At 36.5% G+C, this 17,965-nt stretch overlaps 2 protein-coding genes across 4 annotated transcripts in view; one reads left to right on the top strand and one right to left on the bottom strand.

The window, feature by feature from the left end:
• Positions 1 to 148: 148 nt before the first annotated feature.
• Positions 149 to 9,788, bottom strand: LOC307148458 (synaptotagmin-like protein 2). The gene is made up of 18 exons (XM_079854026.1): positions 9,669 to 9,788; positions 9,544 to 9,571; positions 9,134 to 9,262; positions 6,970 to 7,115; positions 6,596 to 6,677; positions 6,377 to 6,422; positions 6,248 to 6,287; positions 5,542 to 5,897; positions 4,344 to 4,938; positions 4,038 to 4,123; positions 3,764 to 3,874; positions 3,087 to 3,259; positions 2,785 to 2,887; positions 1,827 to 1,988; positions 1,630 to 1,708; positions 1,411 to 1,510; positions 594 to 799; positions 149 to 524 (listed from the first exon to the last, which is right to left on the bottom strand). Exons 3-18 carry the CDS (start codon positions 9,259 to 9,261, stop codon positions 385 to 387), a joined length of 2,553 nt encoding a protein of 850 aa, XP_079710152.1. The 5' UTR covers position 9,262; positions 9,544 to 9,571; positions 9,669 to 9,788; the 3' UTR covers positions 149 to 384.
• A 1,612-nt stretch (positions 9,789 to 11,400) lies between these two features.
• Positions 11,401 to 17,965, top strand: part of fam184aa (family with sequence similarity 184 member Aa) — a 54,257-nt gene continuing 47,692 nt past the window's right edge. For 2 of the 3 annotated variants that reach the window (XM_079852439.1, XM_079852438.1), the window contains exons 1-3: positions 11,655 to 11,928; positions 15,563 to 16,417; positions 17,702 to 17,837. In XM_079852439.1, coding sequence (XP_079708565.1) covers positions 11,743 to 11,928; positions 15,563 to 16,417; positions 17,702 to 17,837 — 1,177 coding nt within the window. In that variant the 5' untranslated portion in view covers positions 11,655 to 11,742. Of the gene's footprint in view, positions 11,929 to 15,562; positions 16,418 to 17,701; positions 17,838 to 17,965 lie in introns of all 3 variants that reach the window. The other variant, XM_079852440.1, reaches the window with a different exon arrangement.

Genomic DNA, 17,965 nt, shown 5'->3' with positions numbered 1-17,965 from the left:
GTGTAGATTAGAACACATTACAGAATACATTTTACTTTATGCCAAATGTTAATTATATTTCCATTTAAAAAAAGTGCAATTCTATCTTTTTTTATTCAATGAGATTAATGTAAAGACACTAGACAAATTTTGTTTTACTTTTTTTATTCTGGAACAAATCAGAACACATCTCTTACAATACTTATATAGCCTATATAAATTTTATGTAAAGATATATTATCTAATATGATTAAGCATATTCGACATAGCTATTTCCCAGCACATACTCTTTATATTTTGCAGGACTTAAATGAAGAAACTGATTTGGTCAATGAAAATGATTGGTTTGTTTTGGGAACCAAGAATTGTTTTTCTCTTGCAACTAAACATTCAGGATCAGGAAGTTCATTTCCTCGGGGTCATGGAGGACCTCAGGGGAAGCTCTCCCTCAACCCAGCAGTTTGGATTGGCCAACATTCTTTTCCATATTTGAACTTCTTCATTCAGTGAATCCATCCAATCAACTTTCTTGCCATAGCTCTTCCCTGCAAATAAATAGAGACACCGTTTTATGAAATGGCTTTCTAAAGGATTCTAGGGTTTTGTTACTTTACCTGTTCCAAGACTGAGGCGCAGACCTCCGAGAAACTGATTAGAGAGTTTGTTGTGATCCCAAATGGTCAATTCGCAGCAGGCCTCACTGACTTCCCCAGCTTTGAACCCGTCATACACCATGGCATGGTTATACACAGGGTCCTGGCTCTTTTTTACAACACGAGTCTTCTGGCGGCTTTTCTTTCTGGTGTCCGGTAAAATGTAGCTAAAAAAATAAAAAATAAAAAATAAGAGGTGAATCTCACCGGTAAAGTATATGTCCAGGCCTAAAAAAATTGTATTAAGTCTATGAATTCTATTTTACAATTTTTTTTTTTTTTTTTGAAAAATAAAAAAAATACATTACTTTTTGTAATGTAATCTCAAATGAACTCATTACAGTAATACAAATATTTACTTGTGCACTTTTTTTTCTTCTCTCGATTCTGGGGTAAAATATGACCTGGACATGTTTTCCTCTGATTCAGTGGTTTATGGAAATATATATCTTTTTTTTAAGTGCTACAACAGTTGTTTTAAACCTTTAAAAATACAACTGTATTACAACTTTTGATTTGACCATGTGTAAAATGAGGTTGTGAAAATGTTGACATTTTTACCTTTGTCCTCTAAACCAAACAAAATGAATGAAATGTGTCATCTGTGTTATTTCCTTTCTTCTCATGTCATTTTAATAGATGGAAAACAAAACAAAAACACGACACTTCAAACATGACAAAGAGGAAGCGTGAAAGGGAGGGAGAGAGTTAGAGATGGAACAATGGCTTTAGCCGCTTTGAAAGTCAGGTCCGTAACAGATGACAGGCACACCCTCACCACTTCACAAAAGAATCCACTCCCTGAGGCTTAAGGCCACGCAATTCTTTTGCCTCCCGCAGCCAGACATGAATCTCCCCAGTGCTGTTCTTCGACCCACCTGAAATCAAATAACGTGTTTCAGAGCAAATACAGTTCGTTAGTCATGAGCAATATTTCTCAAATTAGATTTACAGAATGAAATGAACACAGAAGCAACATCAATATTTGAAACTGTACCGGTGGACTCCTGAGGAACATATTTTAGTGAAACTGACAAAAATCCATTAGACTCTTGCGATTCTTGATTTTCTGCAGTCTATAATAATAAAAAAAGGAATATTCTGTTAAACAAGAGGACTAGGTTATGAAAGAAGGCTCTGTTCCTAAACTCTCAATGTTGTTTAGCTTAACACAAATATCTTTAGAAGGTGTACCGTTGACTGTAGGTTGTACCAGGTGAGGGCTTCATGTCCCCAGTCCCAGGTCTTAAGACTAATCTCAACCTGCCCCAGGAACACATTTCGGCCCCTGGAGTCATTGTGCCACACGGACAGATTCAGAGTCTTTTCCGGAAGCTCTTCGCGCTTCACTTTGTACTGATTAGAGATTTACAGTACAGATAAGATTAAAGGTTATATCAAATATAAACATTGTGGGTCTCATTCATGAAACACGAGCAGAACGAATTTTTGTGTAAATCATGTGTAAAGTGGTTCTATTTTCCAAATGTTAGTTTGTACGAAAGAAATCTACACCTGCTCCCAGCCACGCGTAAATAGTGCGTTTAACATCCGAACGTTTTGCTCATTAATAAGGCGGCATTTTAATTCGCCTTAATCAGGTTTATTTGACGGGGGTTACATGTCGAACCATTTTCTTTTCACTTCTGGGACTGTTCGATAACAGATGAAACTCCATTAACTGCATCTGTAATATGCTGCCAAGCTTAATTTTTTTTACGAACTGATACGCCACTATGTACGCTTGAAAATAAAATGTGCCGTTTTGAATGAACTTCTGAAAATAAAACTTCAATTTCTGCATCTGAGAAATTTCTCTTTTTCATTCGCTTTTGAGAAGACATGTTGAAATCCTTCGTTTGATGTCATAATATGATGCCCATATATAGTTGTCAGTCGGATTTAATGGGCGGGATTTATGGTAATTGAGAATGTGCACACACGTCCCATTTACGACTGATTGGAATTCATTAACACACATACACATTTCACTATCACATCTGACGTTTACGAAGTATTTGTGAATCAGGAGAAGAGTTTTCGCGAAGGTCTCTTTACGCGCAAATCACTCACATATTTACTCGTATATTTACAAATGTTTCATGAATGAGACCCAATATTTCTATCATTTTAGTGTTACAGAGAAACATACTCTCAGCGATTCCACATAAACTGGATTCACGGTCCGTTTCTTAATAGAAGTTTTCCTTTTGCTGCGGCGAGACTTATCTGGATAGAGGTAAGTCTTCACATAACTGTAAAGGAAAGTTTGTTATTCATGACAGACAGACAGACAGACAGACAGACAGACAGACAGACAGACAGACAGACAGACAGATAGATAGATAGATAGATAGATAGATAGATAGATAGATAGATAGATAGATAGATAGATAGATAGATAGATATAATGTATTCCAGTAGTATATGTTTTCTTTTAGATTCATAACTCACGGGTCCGTGCGTTGTTTACGAGGATTAGCAATAGCCAGATCCTGACACTGTTCAATCATAATGATCAGCTCTCCAACAGGGCTGTACATCACTGCAAACTCCACAGAGCCTTGCACCTCAACATTCCCAAAATCCCCTGCATCGCTGTACACGCTCAACAAACTACTGGTGCGCTTATATGAAGGAAAAAAACAGCAGGGATAAGTCTCTGGAAGACTATGTTTTTTTTTCTTTCAATGCCTTCTACTTGGATAGGAAAGTGAATGATGACAGGAAGGGGTGGGAGAGAGAGGGGAACATGGGATTGGGAAATGACACAGATGAATTCAAATGAATACTTGAACCTGTGCCCCACTGGAGCACAACGGCCCTTGTATCATCATAAGCCATGTGCGCCAGACAGCAAAACACCATTCAATGACATTATGAAATGTAGTTATTTCATACCACTTAAGGGCTATTTAAATGTGTTTCAAATGTTTTTGCAGATGTTTAATATGCATAAACATCTATTAATTTCCAACACTGTGGTTCTATGGTGCTTTCCAAACAAGTCAACTTTGGCTCAACATAATAAACTGTTTATCGGGTAATTGACAAGCTTGGCCAAGCAATGGTAAATTGGCCTTTGAACAATGTTAAAAACAGAAAGTAGAAATGGAAATCGTCCAGCTTACATCAGTAAGAGACAATGCGCTAGCTGAATAGCCTTTTCTGCTAGAGAGATCTGACCCATAGCTGGACAGTGAAGTACCATCGTCATCGTCCTCTGAATCGACTCCTTCATCCTGCAACATAGATGACAATATAAACAAAAACAGCAAAGCAGAACATAAGGTTACTTTTTATAGTCAAGCAACTTACTCTGATCAAAACTGCAGAGGATGATGAAATGATATTTCAAGTGATTTAACAGTATGAATTATATTTGTAGGACGAACAGTAGCTCACCTTCCAAGAATCTGCAGTGTAGGAAGGCGTTTTACATGTGGAACCCTCAAGTAAAGCCTCTAGAACGGACACCCCATGTTTATTTCCTAAAGAAATCAAAGAATAAAGCAAAGCTCAAACCAGATATAAATCCATGAAAATCTACTGGGAGAAATCTAACAGGTTAAACCTGAGCTTAGGTGAACATATACAATACTGGGTGTGTCTTTCTCGAATATCAGCCCTTAAGGGCACTTCAGAAATCAGACACGCCACTGTATTAACATGGAGACTAAGCCTCTAGTATTAGATATCATAACCATTTACCTTTCAACTCTGTTGGATCTGGAGATTCAGATGGTATAATGACTATTGTGGGAACCGTATCATCTCCAATCTCCTGCTTTGGCTCCTGTGCGGTGATCTTCTGCGGGACAGGCGGTCTTGCCCTTTGAGCTCTTGCGAGGACACTTAGTAGAATATCGGCACTGTCCTTCTCATCTTTCGATTCTGAAGAACCTTGACCCAGTCCAGCATCATCTTCACTTGTAGATTTAGCTGGTTGAATTGGTCCGACGGATGATTTGTCGATATGTTCAGAGTCAACATGCAATCCAGCATCTTTAATGTGCACTAATTTCCCATCATCTGTCATTGAAAGATACTCTTGGCTTAATTTTCTTGTTTGGGTGTCTTTTGGTAAGTTCTGATCATTTGATAACTTTATTTTTTCTTTATCTTCATGGGCATCAAGAAGTCTTTGCACAGTTTTGTCACTGACACTTCGTTTCTCTTCAAAATCTTTATTCACACCAACATCAGCTGTTTTATTCTGCAACAACGGCTCCTTTTTACTAGACGTTTTCTTCTTTCCCATCTCGACTGGGCCGTCATCGCCAGAATCAGTGGAAGCATCTTTTCCCTGCAGAGTGTTAGAGGGAAATTCATGAGAATTCATTTCAATTTCCCATTTTAATGACTGACTTTGGGATGCTTCTTCAGCAGAGGAATGCTTATTGATTTGTTCCTTTCCAACTACACGCTCAACTATTTGATCCGCATCTGTCTCGGCACGTAAACCAGTGCTTACATTTTTTCCTCCACCTCCCTTCCTGTCTGAACTTGCTTCATCATTAAGAAAATCACTAGAGACCATCCTTCTCTTATCATGCTCATTAGTCGAGTCTGAGGGACTCAGTTTATCGGTTTCAGACTCTCTAAATATAAATTCAGCTGAACACTGCTGATCTCTGCCTTTGTTATCTTGGAAAGCATTAGAAGACTCATTAGCCTCCTCTGAACCTTCATGATCTGAGTGTCTAGTGAATTCTGGTGCATCACTTGTGAAAACTAAGGAAGTCTGTGGTTGATTCTGAAACTTGGTTGATGAACATCTTTCTAAGAAAACATCTTGGTTAAAGTCTAGAGATTCAATTTGAAATGATGTCTGATCCATGAAATTTAAAGACGGACTTGATGTGTCCTGCTTCTCTTGGGTCTCTGTGTTCTCAGCAAGTGATTTTACCTCTTTTAGTTCAGGTCCAACACTATTGCTTTCATCATGCACAGGCTTCACTGCGTTCGGTTCGAGGGAAATCTTCACCCAGTTTTCCTCAAACGATTGATCTTTCTGCAGTGCTGGAGGGAGTGAAACTTTTCGCCTTGGCTCTCGATTTGGTTTTGGAGGGCCTCTTTCGGGTTTAGTGTCTTGAACTGCTCTTGAGAAGGGGAAAATGGTCGTTATTCGGTCATCGGAGAGCTGTTTGGGTTGTGCTTCTGTTGAATTGCGTTTTGGGTCATTGCCATTGAGGACATGACCGCCATCAGTTTCTGCTTGAAGTTGTTTTTTTCTACCAGACACTCTTGGAGCGGATGAAGCCTCTGCAAATACAAACACCAAAACATCACCAAATCAATCTGGGTTTTTTTCCAAATGTGACAGTAAAGACCTTTACGTTGTTATAAAATATTTATATTTCTAATAAATAGTAAACACTGTTCTTTTGAACCTTTTCCAAGAAGATTTTAAGTAACACAACTGTTTTCCACATTGATAATAATAAGAAAAGCAACAAATCAGCATATTAGAATGATTTCTGAAGGATCATGTGACACTGAAGACTCGAGTAATAATGCTGAAAATTCATATTTGCCATAAGAGGAATGAATACATTTCAAAATCATTTTACAATAAAATTAAAATTACATTTAATCATGTAATTCAAACTCACCATCATCCGTAAAGTCTTCATCAGTATATTGATGATAAGTCTGTGAATAAATAGAAACAAAATAACATTTCATTTTATTTTCTGAATATTTACAGAAAAACTAAATATAATATACAGTATGTGACAAACCTCTTTACTAAGGGCTGGATGAATTAATCTAGGGTCAGCAAATGGACTGCAGTGGAAAGAAAAAATGTAGCATAATATTAATTTACATGCCGTATTCAGACATAACGATAATATAAGGCATTGTCTATCCTGGTTTAATCTACGTATTGAAAATCGATATATTGAAAATCCACCCAAAATACATTTTATGGCATTTTCTGTGAAAATAAAGGCCATTACTTTGGGGGTGTGCTGTGCTCCTCCTTTTCATGCTCTTTGCTCTCGTCTACTATGTCATTCAGGAAAGGGTTGGTTTTATGGGCTAAGTTAAAAAAAGAAAGAGCACATATACAGTAATCAGTTCTGACATACTCAAAACTTCTTGATTCAAATCTAGAAGCAAAGTAGTTCATATTCACTTAACAGTGAAATGTAGTTTTACGGTCACAGCAATGAAGAGCAATGCAGAGCATATTCAGGGAACAGTATGTTGACTCAAATGACTCAGAGTCCAGAAAGTTTGAAATGTCCAGACGGGTGTGGTGTGTGTACTCAAAGATACAATTCTTCTTAACAGCATCAGCTCAATAAGGAAGGCATGAACTCCTACATACCTGCTATTTTCTTCCATCTCATGGAGGTCCTTACCACTGCTGTGACATCCGTCTGCAGCCCATATCGCTTGACCCTGAGCTCTTCAAACCACTCGCCTGTTAATGTCTTCAGCTTTTGAAGGTCAGGAACTGACTGTCTCAGTGTCCTGGTATGACAGAAAAAGCACAGACATGATTCTGTATACTTTGGCCAAACAGTGAAAAGTGTGCAAAAATCATTATAACTTAGATATTGCAAAATAAAAGAATATGATTGGTTATTTAGCGTAAGCTATGGTTCAGTTAGGGTTCACTAGCATACTTAGTGCTGTATTCGATACAATATGTCACACTAATTTGCTGGACAGAATACATAGGTGGATTGGACTTTCTGACACCGCATTGAACAGGTTTAAATCTTATCTCTCAGAATGTTCCAAATTTGTCCACCTGGGTACTGATAGATGTGAGACTGTGCCATTACAACTGGGTGTCCCTCAGGGGTCAGTGTTGGGTCCTACTCGGTTTAGTATCTATATCATTTCTATGCTGACACCCAGATTTATTTTAGCACCTGATTTCACCTCTGCCTCTTCAACTCGCTCTGCTTGTATGTTGAAAATAAAGGCCTGGATGAAATATAACTTTCTAAAATTAAAGAGTTCTAAAGCTAAAATGTTGTTAATCGGCACTCCAAATAATGTTAATAAATGTATTAACTTTAAACTTACCGTGGACAATAGCCTAATCTCCCCTTCAGTCATTCACGTCTTGACTTATACATCTTAACGCCGACACATTACCCGTGCTTCTTCAACTACACTGGCTCCCAGGTAAATCATGCATCGTTTTTTTACAGTTTGCAGTTTACATTTTGTGAGTTGGTTACACCATCTATACCTTGTTATCTCCATTCTCCGGGTTCTCTGTCTCTTTATCTTTGTAAACTCAAAACCATGGGATGGAGGGCTGTTTCTTGCATTGCTCCAAAGTTATGAAACTTAATTAAGAATTTCTCCTTATTTTTATTGTTTTAAGAAACTTTTCAAAACTTCTCTTCATCTTTTTAGTAGTTTTTAATCTGTAATTATTATTGTGATTATTGTTAAAATATACTATGTATTATTTTGCATTTTATAACATGTTGTAACACACTGAGTATGAGAAAGTAGCATTACAAATGAAATGTATTATTATTACTATTATTATTATACTTAAGTAAGCACACTTTTTTCAGAGACCCACTGTCAATGTTATTTTCACTAAATATGGGTCAACCGGTGCTCACACTTTGTTATCATAACAACAAGTTGCAGTATGGCAGCAAAATATTTACAATTTCAATGTCCCACCATGCCAAGGCCTATATGACATCAAACTTAACAATCTTTCAGAAAGTATTTGAACTGTAATTTTGTCTTAATTACCAACATTTTTAGATATATAAAAATGCCAAAATTCAAATTAATAAATAAGTGAATACGCATATAATTGTACAATTATTAAATAAAATAAAAAAACATTAAAATTTAACAATTCAATTTTATAAAAAAATAAACAAAATAACAAGTAACTCCCTAAAAACTTTTATGGGGGATAATAGGAAATATCATCATTGGTTGGGTTTATAAATAGCTGGGTTTTAGCCCAATAAACAATACATTAATACTGAGTAACATACGTTTTAGACACAATATTGCCAGTTATTACTTGTTCTGATTCAATGATTCACTCATTTTTAAATGAATCAATTGAATCAATTATTTGATAACAATTGCATGGCTACTTCAAGAATAGTAAGTATGCTACTTGTACACCAGGGGGGCTCAGTCCTGCTCCTGCCGATCGACTGTCCTGCACAGTTCATCTCCAACCCAAATCAAACACACATTAAGCAACCAATTAAGGTCTTTAGGAATGGATCACTTGGAAATTAAAGGCAGGTGTGTTTGATTACGGTTGGAGATTAACTGTGCAGGACGGTCGATAGGCAGGAGCAGGACTGAGCACCCCTGTTGTACACTGAAGAAAAAAAAATCAATCTTGCTATTACATTTCACAAACAATTACAAAGAAACGGCAATTAACACATTGTTCATTTTATTTACAACAAAAATATTTTTTTACAGTGTACAATAGGACAATTAAATGTCTTGCAGTGTAGGTCAATCAAATCACTTCCTACCTGACTCGTCCACTCTCCAGTCGCTTTAGATCTTCATCTCTCAGAAGCACTTGTCGGATGGCTGCCTCTTCCTCGGCAGACAGAAAGCTCAAGTCAATCAATTCCGATGCACTTTTTGATTGTTTCATCCTGTTCGATAAAAACAAACGCTTTCCAGCAACCGAGCACTTTCCCCCAGGGTAAGCTAGTTGCAAACCACCGCGTTTTCCTCAAATCAGAAATTAAATCCGTATGAAATCGTGCCTGCACAGGTAAACAGCTTCCGCGTGCTTGAGGAAGAGAGTTACTGCACTTTTATCGCGTGTCACAGTCATTCACATTCACACGGTGTATATAAAAAAAAAGCTAAGGCACGATGTGACGTCATATGTCAACATTTAGTTTTGAGAATAGAGTTAATGTTTCCCTACCTATGTCCTTCAGGAGTAACCTAGATCGCTGAAACAGAACAAATCCATTTTATGTCAGATAATAACTAATATAGGCTAAATACAACAAATTGGCATGAACCATTAATGAATCAAAATAATAATACCTTTCTGTTCCTTTTTTCTCCTCTAGACCTTCAATTATTAAGCAATATGAAGTCATGTTTGTGTTGTAAGACACACCTAATTCAAGTTCCAACGTGTTTTTCTGCAGTAAAATTATGTTTAAAATGACAGGCCAAATAAGAGGAAGTAGATGGGTTGAAGCCTTTCGACGTCAAGTAGAAAGGTGGTTAGATTATATCATTTTTCTTCTGATGATAATGTTTCTGGTTTCCTGTTTTGTTCAGGAGACTGTGTGAGTTTGCATGGGGGATGGAGATGATAGACAAATTAATAAATGCTTTGCTAGTTTGAAGGGTATTTTGAAAAGACAACCAAGAGTTTTAGAGCTCAAAATGTATCTAGGATCTTTTATAGGTGTGCATTAGCAGTTTACTTTGGTGTGTTGCTGAAAGCACAATGTTGACCCACACCACACCTTTTAGATAAATCTTTTCCTGGCCATTACACAGCTAATGAAAGCTCAGAAGCCCGAAAAAATCCCTTAGCCTACTTTTTGCTTATTGAAATGAGTAGTAATCATCAGTAAAAGCATATCACTCAAACTCCAGTAGGTGGCAGTAATTACTCAACAAAAGCACTTATGGACTCAGTAAAGACCGTTTCTTGAGGTTTCATTGATAAATCAAATGCTTTGTCTGCAGATAACCAACGAACGAGCCAACGGGGACATTTGTTTGTAGTTTTTGCAGCTTATAAATCATACTAAGTGATGTTTTTAGAAAATGTAAAAATGCAAAACGTTTTCTGTGATGGGTAGGTAGGGCTATAATATACATTTTGTATAGTATAAAAATCATTATGTCTATGTAAAGTCCCCATATAACATGAAAACAACGTGTGTGAGCGTACAGCTATAGATCAAATGCATAAAATATAATTATAAAATAACAAAAACTATTTTAACAAAATGAAATCAATTATATTAAAGAGAATATATTCAATATACATTAGAATACAATGCAATAGATGCTGGATAAAATAATAGTATTGCCTATGTACACACACAACTAAACAAATTAATTTAATAAAAAATATATAACCAAGAGAATATACTTTAAACAATTATTATACCAGTATGTTGTCATATATTATATTATATTAAATAGAATATATGAGCAAATTTAATTAATTCAATTATAAAAATGTAAAAAAAAAATACAATAAAGAGAATATCTCCATAGCCTACACTATTATATTATATTAATTACATTATATAAAATATTTAAAATGTGTGTATGTATACATACAGTAGATCAAATGCATAATAAATCACATAATTAAAAAGTGTAACAACTAATTATTTTAAAAAAATTAAATACAAATGATAATCATGAGAATATACTTAGTAGTCAATACAATATAATGCAATGTAATGTAATATGATAGATGGATATTGGATTATATAATAATATTGCCTATGAATACATACAATTAGTTATATAAAATAAAGAAATTACAGTAAAGAGAATATACTCCATATATAATATACCAGAATATTATATTATATTATATATTATATTATATTATATTACGTACACACAACTACTACATGCAAAATGAGCAAATTAACACTAAGTTGTTGGTATGCCTTAGTTCGTGCTATTACTTGTTTTGTAGATAATTCATAGGCCCTTTTGTATTTATATCACGTATCTGCAGCAGAAAAGCAGTGTGTGTGTGTGTGTGTGTGAGGAAACCGTACTGCTCTGACGTAATTTACAACTCTCTCTCCTCGCTCTGCATCAGCGTGTGCGTGTATGTGATGATGATGCTCGAATGTTACATTGTAGCCCTCAGTTCAGTGTCATGCGTTTCCCGCCATTGATGGCTGGCTGGCTGGCTGATGTAGACCAATGATAACCGCGTCTGTTATGAATCGCTCATTACCCCAAGAACATAGATTGTGTAGTGACAAGTGAGTCAGGTGAACAGTACTTTCAATCTGCAAACGGTGATCGAAACGGAAACAGGATGATGGGTTTACATGAATTCATATGGATGACAGGTATACTGATGGCGCAGGATCAGGATTTTTGATCGTGACAGTGGGTGAAGATGGCGACTGGGACGGGCTGGCAGCCGCCGTACAGTATCAATCCTCCCGCCGCTGCTGCTGCTTCTGGATCAGGCACCAGTCCATCCTCCACATCCAGCCATTTACTCTACGAATCTGCCCTGACCATGGACTACTCTCAAGATCTGCACCTGAAGATGAGTAAAAAAATAGCACAACTCACTAAGGTTGGTATGATCGCATTGCTTATATTTGAGGGAAATCGTCTGAATTTTGATTGGTGCCTCAACTTTAACATGAATACACTGTATTCTGCATGATGTTTAATCCTTATCCCCCATAGACATGATGCCCTACATATTGCAATTTTTTAACCGCAGTGTTTTTTTCCCTCCTGCAAAAATCTGTTTATAATCCCAGATAAGATTCGCAAGCTCTATTTAATCGGTTTAATTTCTATAAAAACAACGTATTTTACATAATCACTCTAGCTTATCAATACTGCACGTGCCTTATTCATTTTTACTTCTGATTTCATTTCATTCTTCATGCTCAACACGAGAGCAATCTTTGCTTTAAATTCAAGACATTAAGTGTTTTCCATTCACTGTTTTTGTTTTGGGTCCCAGACCCCAATGATGAATGCGTGAAAACAACAAAATTAACCTCTTATTTTCCCTTTCAGATGATTTTCATTTATTCTTTCGATGTAAACAAAACCCAGTAGGCATGCAGATACAAGATTTTACCACAAAGTAGGCATGCATTTCACAGAAATGTGACTCTTCATTCTAGTGATGTTGTTTGTGAACACAGCAAAAACATATACTGTTTACTATGCTATACTCACTAATAAGATAAGGTTAGCTTGTGAAAATTGCATTTATTTATGAGATCCCATAGAAGTAATATAAGGACTTTTGGAGCATGTTATGGAGTTGAAATTGCATGTTTATATCATACGTTTCTCTTAATTCATGCAGTATAAACATGATGATTAAATGTTAGGTATGTTTTCGAGCTATTGAAATGCCCTCTGGTTCTTTTTTCCCCTTTTTTTTCAGGCTCCGACCATTTTAAATGCACATGATCTAATCCATGAGGTATTTTTAAGAAAACTAAATCAAGAGCTTAGGAAAATCTAGTTTCATGTGTTTTAAACTGACAGGAAATGTATTAATACACTGACTAATTAGACTAGGTAGGGCTACTTTGCATTACCACAGTTGTGCAGAATAGGGAGTCCTTACAGTATGTTAATAACATGGATGCGACAAAGGAATCAATTAAAGATGAAAAGGAGAACAGCAGCGAGCGAGCAGCAAGTGAAGACGGCTTGCTTTGATGTGCAACTCTTTAAGCACATGGAAAAAGAGTCATGATTATGAAATGCTTGGCTGGAAAAACTGTTGGCACCCAAAAGGAAAACAGACTCTTGTTTATTAATTAAGAGTTTGGTCTAAATCAGAAAGAGTTTTATAGAAATACAAGGAATGTGATTTGGTTTAGGAGCTCTGAGGACTCTGAAAATATTATGCATGCAAGAAGGTACTGTACATAACAAAAACCTCTTGTCTAAAAAATAATAATTTAAATATTTGTACAGGAATGTGCAAATTAGATATACTGTAGTGCATTGAAACAGCATAAATATGAATTTATGTCCTGATTGGAGTGCAGTTTTCCTCTGTTTGTTGCAATCTTCTTATGTCTGATTTAGTGACAGTGACGCACAATTTGTATAGGAATATAACAGATTCAATGATGCAAACTTTATCAAATATGAGACGAATTGAAATTCTGCAATAAAGCAGCGCATGACACAATAGTGTCATTATTCACCTTAAGTCAGTTTAATATTGATTCAATTCATTTCTAGCCTGGCTAACGTCAGACCTCTTCTCATTGAGACGTGGTCTGGGAACCACATGTTCATTTTCTCGTATTTGAGGCGTGGTTTACGAATGCCCAGAGCCGTTTATTGGGCGATACGAATGTCTATCAAATGCGCCTGTACGTAGCTCATAGCCAATCGTTTCAATTATACCAGATGACGTATGTAGAGCGACAGAAATTCGACGAGGAAGAAGACGCAATAAACTTGCGTTCTAAACAGAACACTATCTAAGGCTGCATCGAAAGGTAACTTCGCATCTGAGGCCATGTTGGATCTATAGATATAAACAAACTGCTTCGGTGTGTCGCTTCAGTAATAGTGTCAATGTTGCAAAATTCATCAATTATGAAACAAACTTGATTCAGCTATAACCCTTAAATGCATGAATGTTTTGCCAATCATATATTCGGGTCTTAGCGACCCGGATCCATATATAACATGGATGGATCTCTGCCTGTCGCGATGATATAAAACTCTCCTGATATTAGAGTAACATTAACAGAAGAATAAAATAAAGCATATTTTGTTACCTTTTGGAGCTTGGAAGAGTTCAGTTTGAGCAGATGTTTTATACCATCATCACTGTCTCCGTCAGAGCTCATTTCCCAATACGTTCAGCATCTGGCTCATATTCGCCATCTCAAACATATTCTCAAAACTATCATTTTCAATCAGTATTTTGATCGCTGGCAGCTTTTTCACCAGATCCACCATCAAGTGACAGTGACACTAATATATGATTGCTTCAACACTTGTTCTGCAGTAAATCACTGAGCCATTTCAGTTTTTGCTGATGATATTTCCTATTCTTTTGTTTTCTGCCTGCAGTAACTATGAGTGAAATCACTTCATTGTGTATCAGACATTGCCAGTCATCAAAGAATCAATTATTGTTGTGCAGAAAAAATATATTTACAGACACTGTTACACACCTCGGGTCATTAGCAACCCTATACAGTTTTTTCAAAAAATTAATGGGAAAACAGGCATTCTTTTATAATTTTATTATTTTTAATGAATAATGAATTGATTGAGGAATTCTAAGAAGGTTGATGTCTAACTTGATCTAAATGAATGAGGAGAAGGGTAGTGAATGATGTCCCGGGTCACTAAAGACTCGAGGTATGCATTTAAGGGTTAAAGCAGCTCAGAAGACGATAGAGGAATCATACAGCTCAATTCAGTTCAAGTTTTCACCAAAAATTCACCCTAAATTTAAAATTCTGTCATTATTTACTCACCCTCATGCTGTTCCAAACCTGTATTTTGATGAATGTTTCAACACTTTTTGTTCATACAATGGAAGTCAGTGGGGTCCAAAACAACACTGGACACCATGAACTTTTATCGTATGGACAAAAAACACAGATATTTTTTATATCTTCTTTTGTGTCCCAAATAAGTTTAATAATGAACTCATATGTGGAATATTCCATTTAAAATAAACTTAAAGGAGAAGTTCACTTTTAAAATGAAAATTCTGTCATCATATACTCACCCTCATGTTGTTTCAAAGCTGTATGAATTTCTTTCTTCTGCTGAACAGAAAGGAAGATATTTAGAAGAATATCAGTAACCAGACAGTTTTTGGGTCCCATTGACTTCCATAGTATATTTTTTTCCTACTATGGAAGTCAATGGGACCCAAAAGCTGTCTGGTTACTGATATTCTTCTAAATATCTTCCTTTCTGTTCAGCAGAAGAAAGAAATTCATACAGCTTTGAAACAACATGAGGGTGAGTATATGATGACAGAATTTTCATTTTAAAAGTGAACTTCTCCTTTAAATTTCTTACTGAAGCTGCTTTTTTCAGCAAATATGAAGAGCGATCACATAATCACAGATTTTAAGGGTACAGCTAATGACAGATTTTAAGAGGGAGATATAAGACTCTCCAGAAATGGGTATGGATTTTCTGCAGCTGCATAAAAACTGATTCTTCATCCTTCATGTTTCTCATAGGTCATTTACGCCCTCAACACGAAAAACGACGAGCATGAAGATGCCATCCAGTCTCTGAAGGAGGCCCACGATGAGGAGGTGCAGCACATCCTGACGGAGACTCGAGAGAAGATCTTTCACTACAAGAGCAAGATCGGGGACGAGGCCGACCTGAAACGGCGCCTACAGTCCCTGGAGGAATCCGTGGAGCTGCACGAACACATGAAGCGCCAAGCGCTGGCAGAGTTCGAGATGTACCGTCAGCGCATGGAGGACACGCAGCTTTGCACGGAGGCCCAGCACACGCAACGCGTGGTCTCCATGTCCCGTGAAGTGGAGGAGATGCGGCACGAGTTCGAAGAGAAGCTGCGCTCCTTCAGCCAGGTGCAAGCCCAGTTTGAGCAGGAAAAACGGCGGGCATTGGAGGAGCTCAAGTCAGCTCACCGACAAGAAGTCCAGGAGCTTCTGGAGAGCCAGGAGAACCAGAGTGCATCCTCAAGCCTAGAACAGGAGAAACTGGCCGACCTGCACCGTACAGAGCTGGAGTCGCTCATGGAGCGTGTGGAGGAGCTGACGCAGGACAAGGTTCGAATGGTGGAGGAGTACGAGGCCAAGCTGAGCAAGGCTCAAGGGTTCTATGAACGCGAGCTGGAGGCCATGAGGAGAACGCAGCAGCTCACCACAGAGAACCTGCTGGCCTGGAGGAGGACGGAGGTGGAACTGAGGAAGGAGTTTCAGGCGCAGGAGGCGGCGCTTCAGAGGACCCTGTGTAAACTCCGGGCCGAACTACACAGAGCTCAGGATGAGGCGCGAGAGAGCAGGGACAAGACCAACAGACTGCAGGCGTCTCTTAACAATGCAGAAGTCACAATTAAGGTAATGATTTGAGCATTTTCAGTAAACGGAGATTCATTGAAGGGTGCTTCTTCAAGGGTGCAACTTCAACTTGTATGGTGTTATTAAAACTGTTAGAATTTTTTTTATTTGTGTTGTATTAAAGTCATATTTGAATAGTCTTGGAAATGTCTTACAGTGTCTTCGTGATTTAATTTGATTACATATTATTGTAGATTTGATTGTTTTACCCTTTTTCCAAACCCCAAATTTAAATCTATTAAATCTCTAAATCTATCACAAATATGACATATTTTTTAAAACTATAATCTAAACAAGAAATGAAATAAACAATTCAATGTACACCATTCATAAACCATTCAATGGTGGATTTAGTTGATCAAAAATATAGTAAAAACAATAATATTCAACAATAACAAATAAATGCAGTCAATAACAAACGATAATAAAAACGATAACAAAAATATTACAATTGAAAATAACTTTTTTTATTTGAACACATTTTAAGATATAATTCGTATTTTTTATCATTTTTTGGAAACGTGATACTTTTTTCAGGATTTTTGTTGGATAAATAGACAGATAAATATTTTAAATAGTTTTGTTTTTTTTACTGTACCTTTTGATTAATGTAATGCATCCTTGCTGAATAAAAGTATTAATTTCTTTTTAAAAATCTTACTGACCCCAAAGTTTTGGCAAATGGTAGTATATATTTTTAATTTACATTATTTTCACATACCATCATTTTGACCCTAATAAAATTATATCAAAAGTCTACCAAGAAGAAAAAATGACAAGATAAAAATCAGACATAGTAGGGTAATGTGATGCATGAGCTAAAGACAATTAAAATATTGTGCATTATTTCCCAAATGTAACTTTGCAAAAGTGTGAAAATAATATTTAGTTGTGTTTATTTGGAATATATAAAATGCTAGCTATAAAATTAGGACAAAAGACGCGGCTGTATTCCAAAATGTTTACATTTGCATTACACAATGCTATTAAAAACAATACATAATTTGAGATGTGGTGGAAATTAAATAGTTTGTCATGGTTCAGAAAAATGACAGAATTCTCCCATGATGCATATATGCATTTATGTAGAGTATACTGTACATTGTTCGTGGCCAAATGACATAAAGCATGAGTGTTAAAAGGGCCAAAAGTGGCAATACTCTTTCAAATGTATTGGGTGCTTATTTTAAAATGAAAAGAAACAAACAACATTGAGATGTGCTTTATAAAAGCTAATAATAATACATCTCAAAAAAGTCATTTGAGTTTATTTTTCTTTGACAGGAGTTACACAAGCAGCTGGAAGAGGCCATACAGGATGGAGAGATTTGGGTGATGCAGCTGAAAGATACAGAATATGAGCTGGATGGAAGCAGAGATCGAGTTCAGCTGCAGGCCAATGAAATCCTTCACAAAGCCAGTGAGAATAATGTCATGACCAAATTACATTTTTCTTCAGCATATGACTGTGAATCACTCAAGCTGCAATGTGAGGTTGTTTTTTTTTTAGAGAGGTTACAGTTTTGTGATAGCTTGGCAGGGATTGGT

This window comes from Squalius cephalus, assembly GCF_949319135.1.
Source record: "Squalius cephalus genome assembly, chromosome: 20".
NCBI lineage: Eukaryota > Metazoa > Chordata > Actinopteri > Cypriniformes > Leuciscidae > Squalius > Squalius cephalus.
The sequence above is the reverse complement of the archived record's forward strand: the minus strand, read 5'-3'. Positions and strand labels throughout refer to the sequence as shown.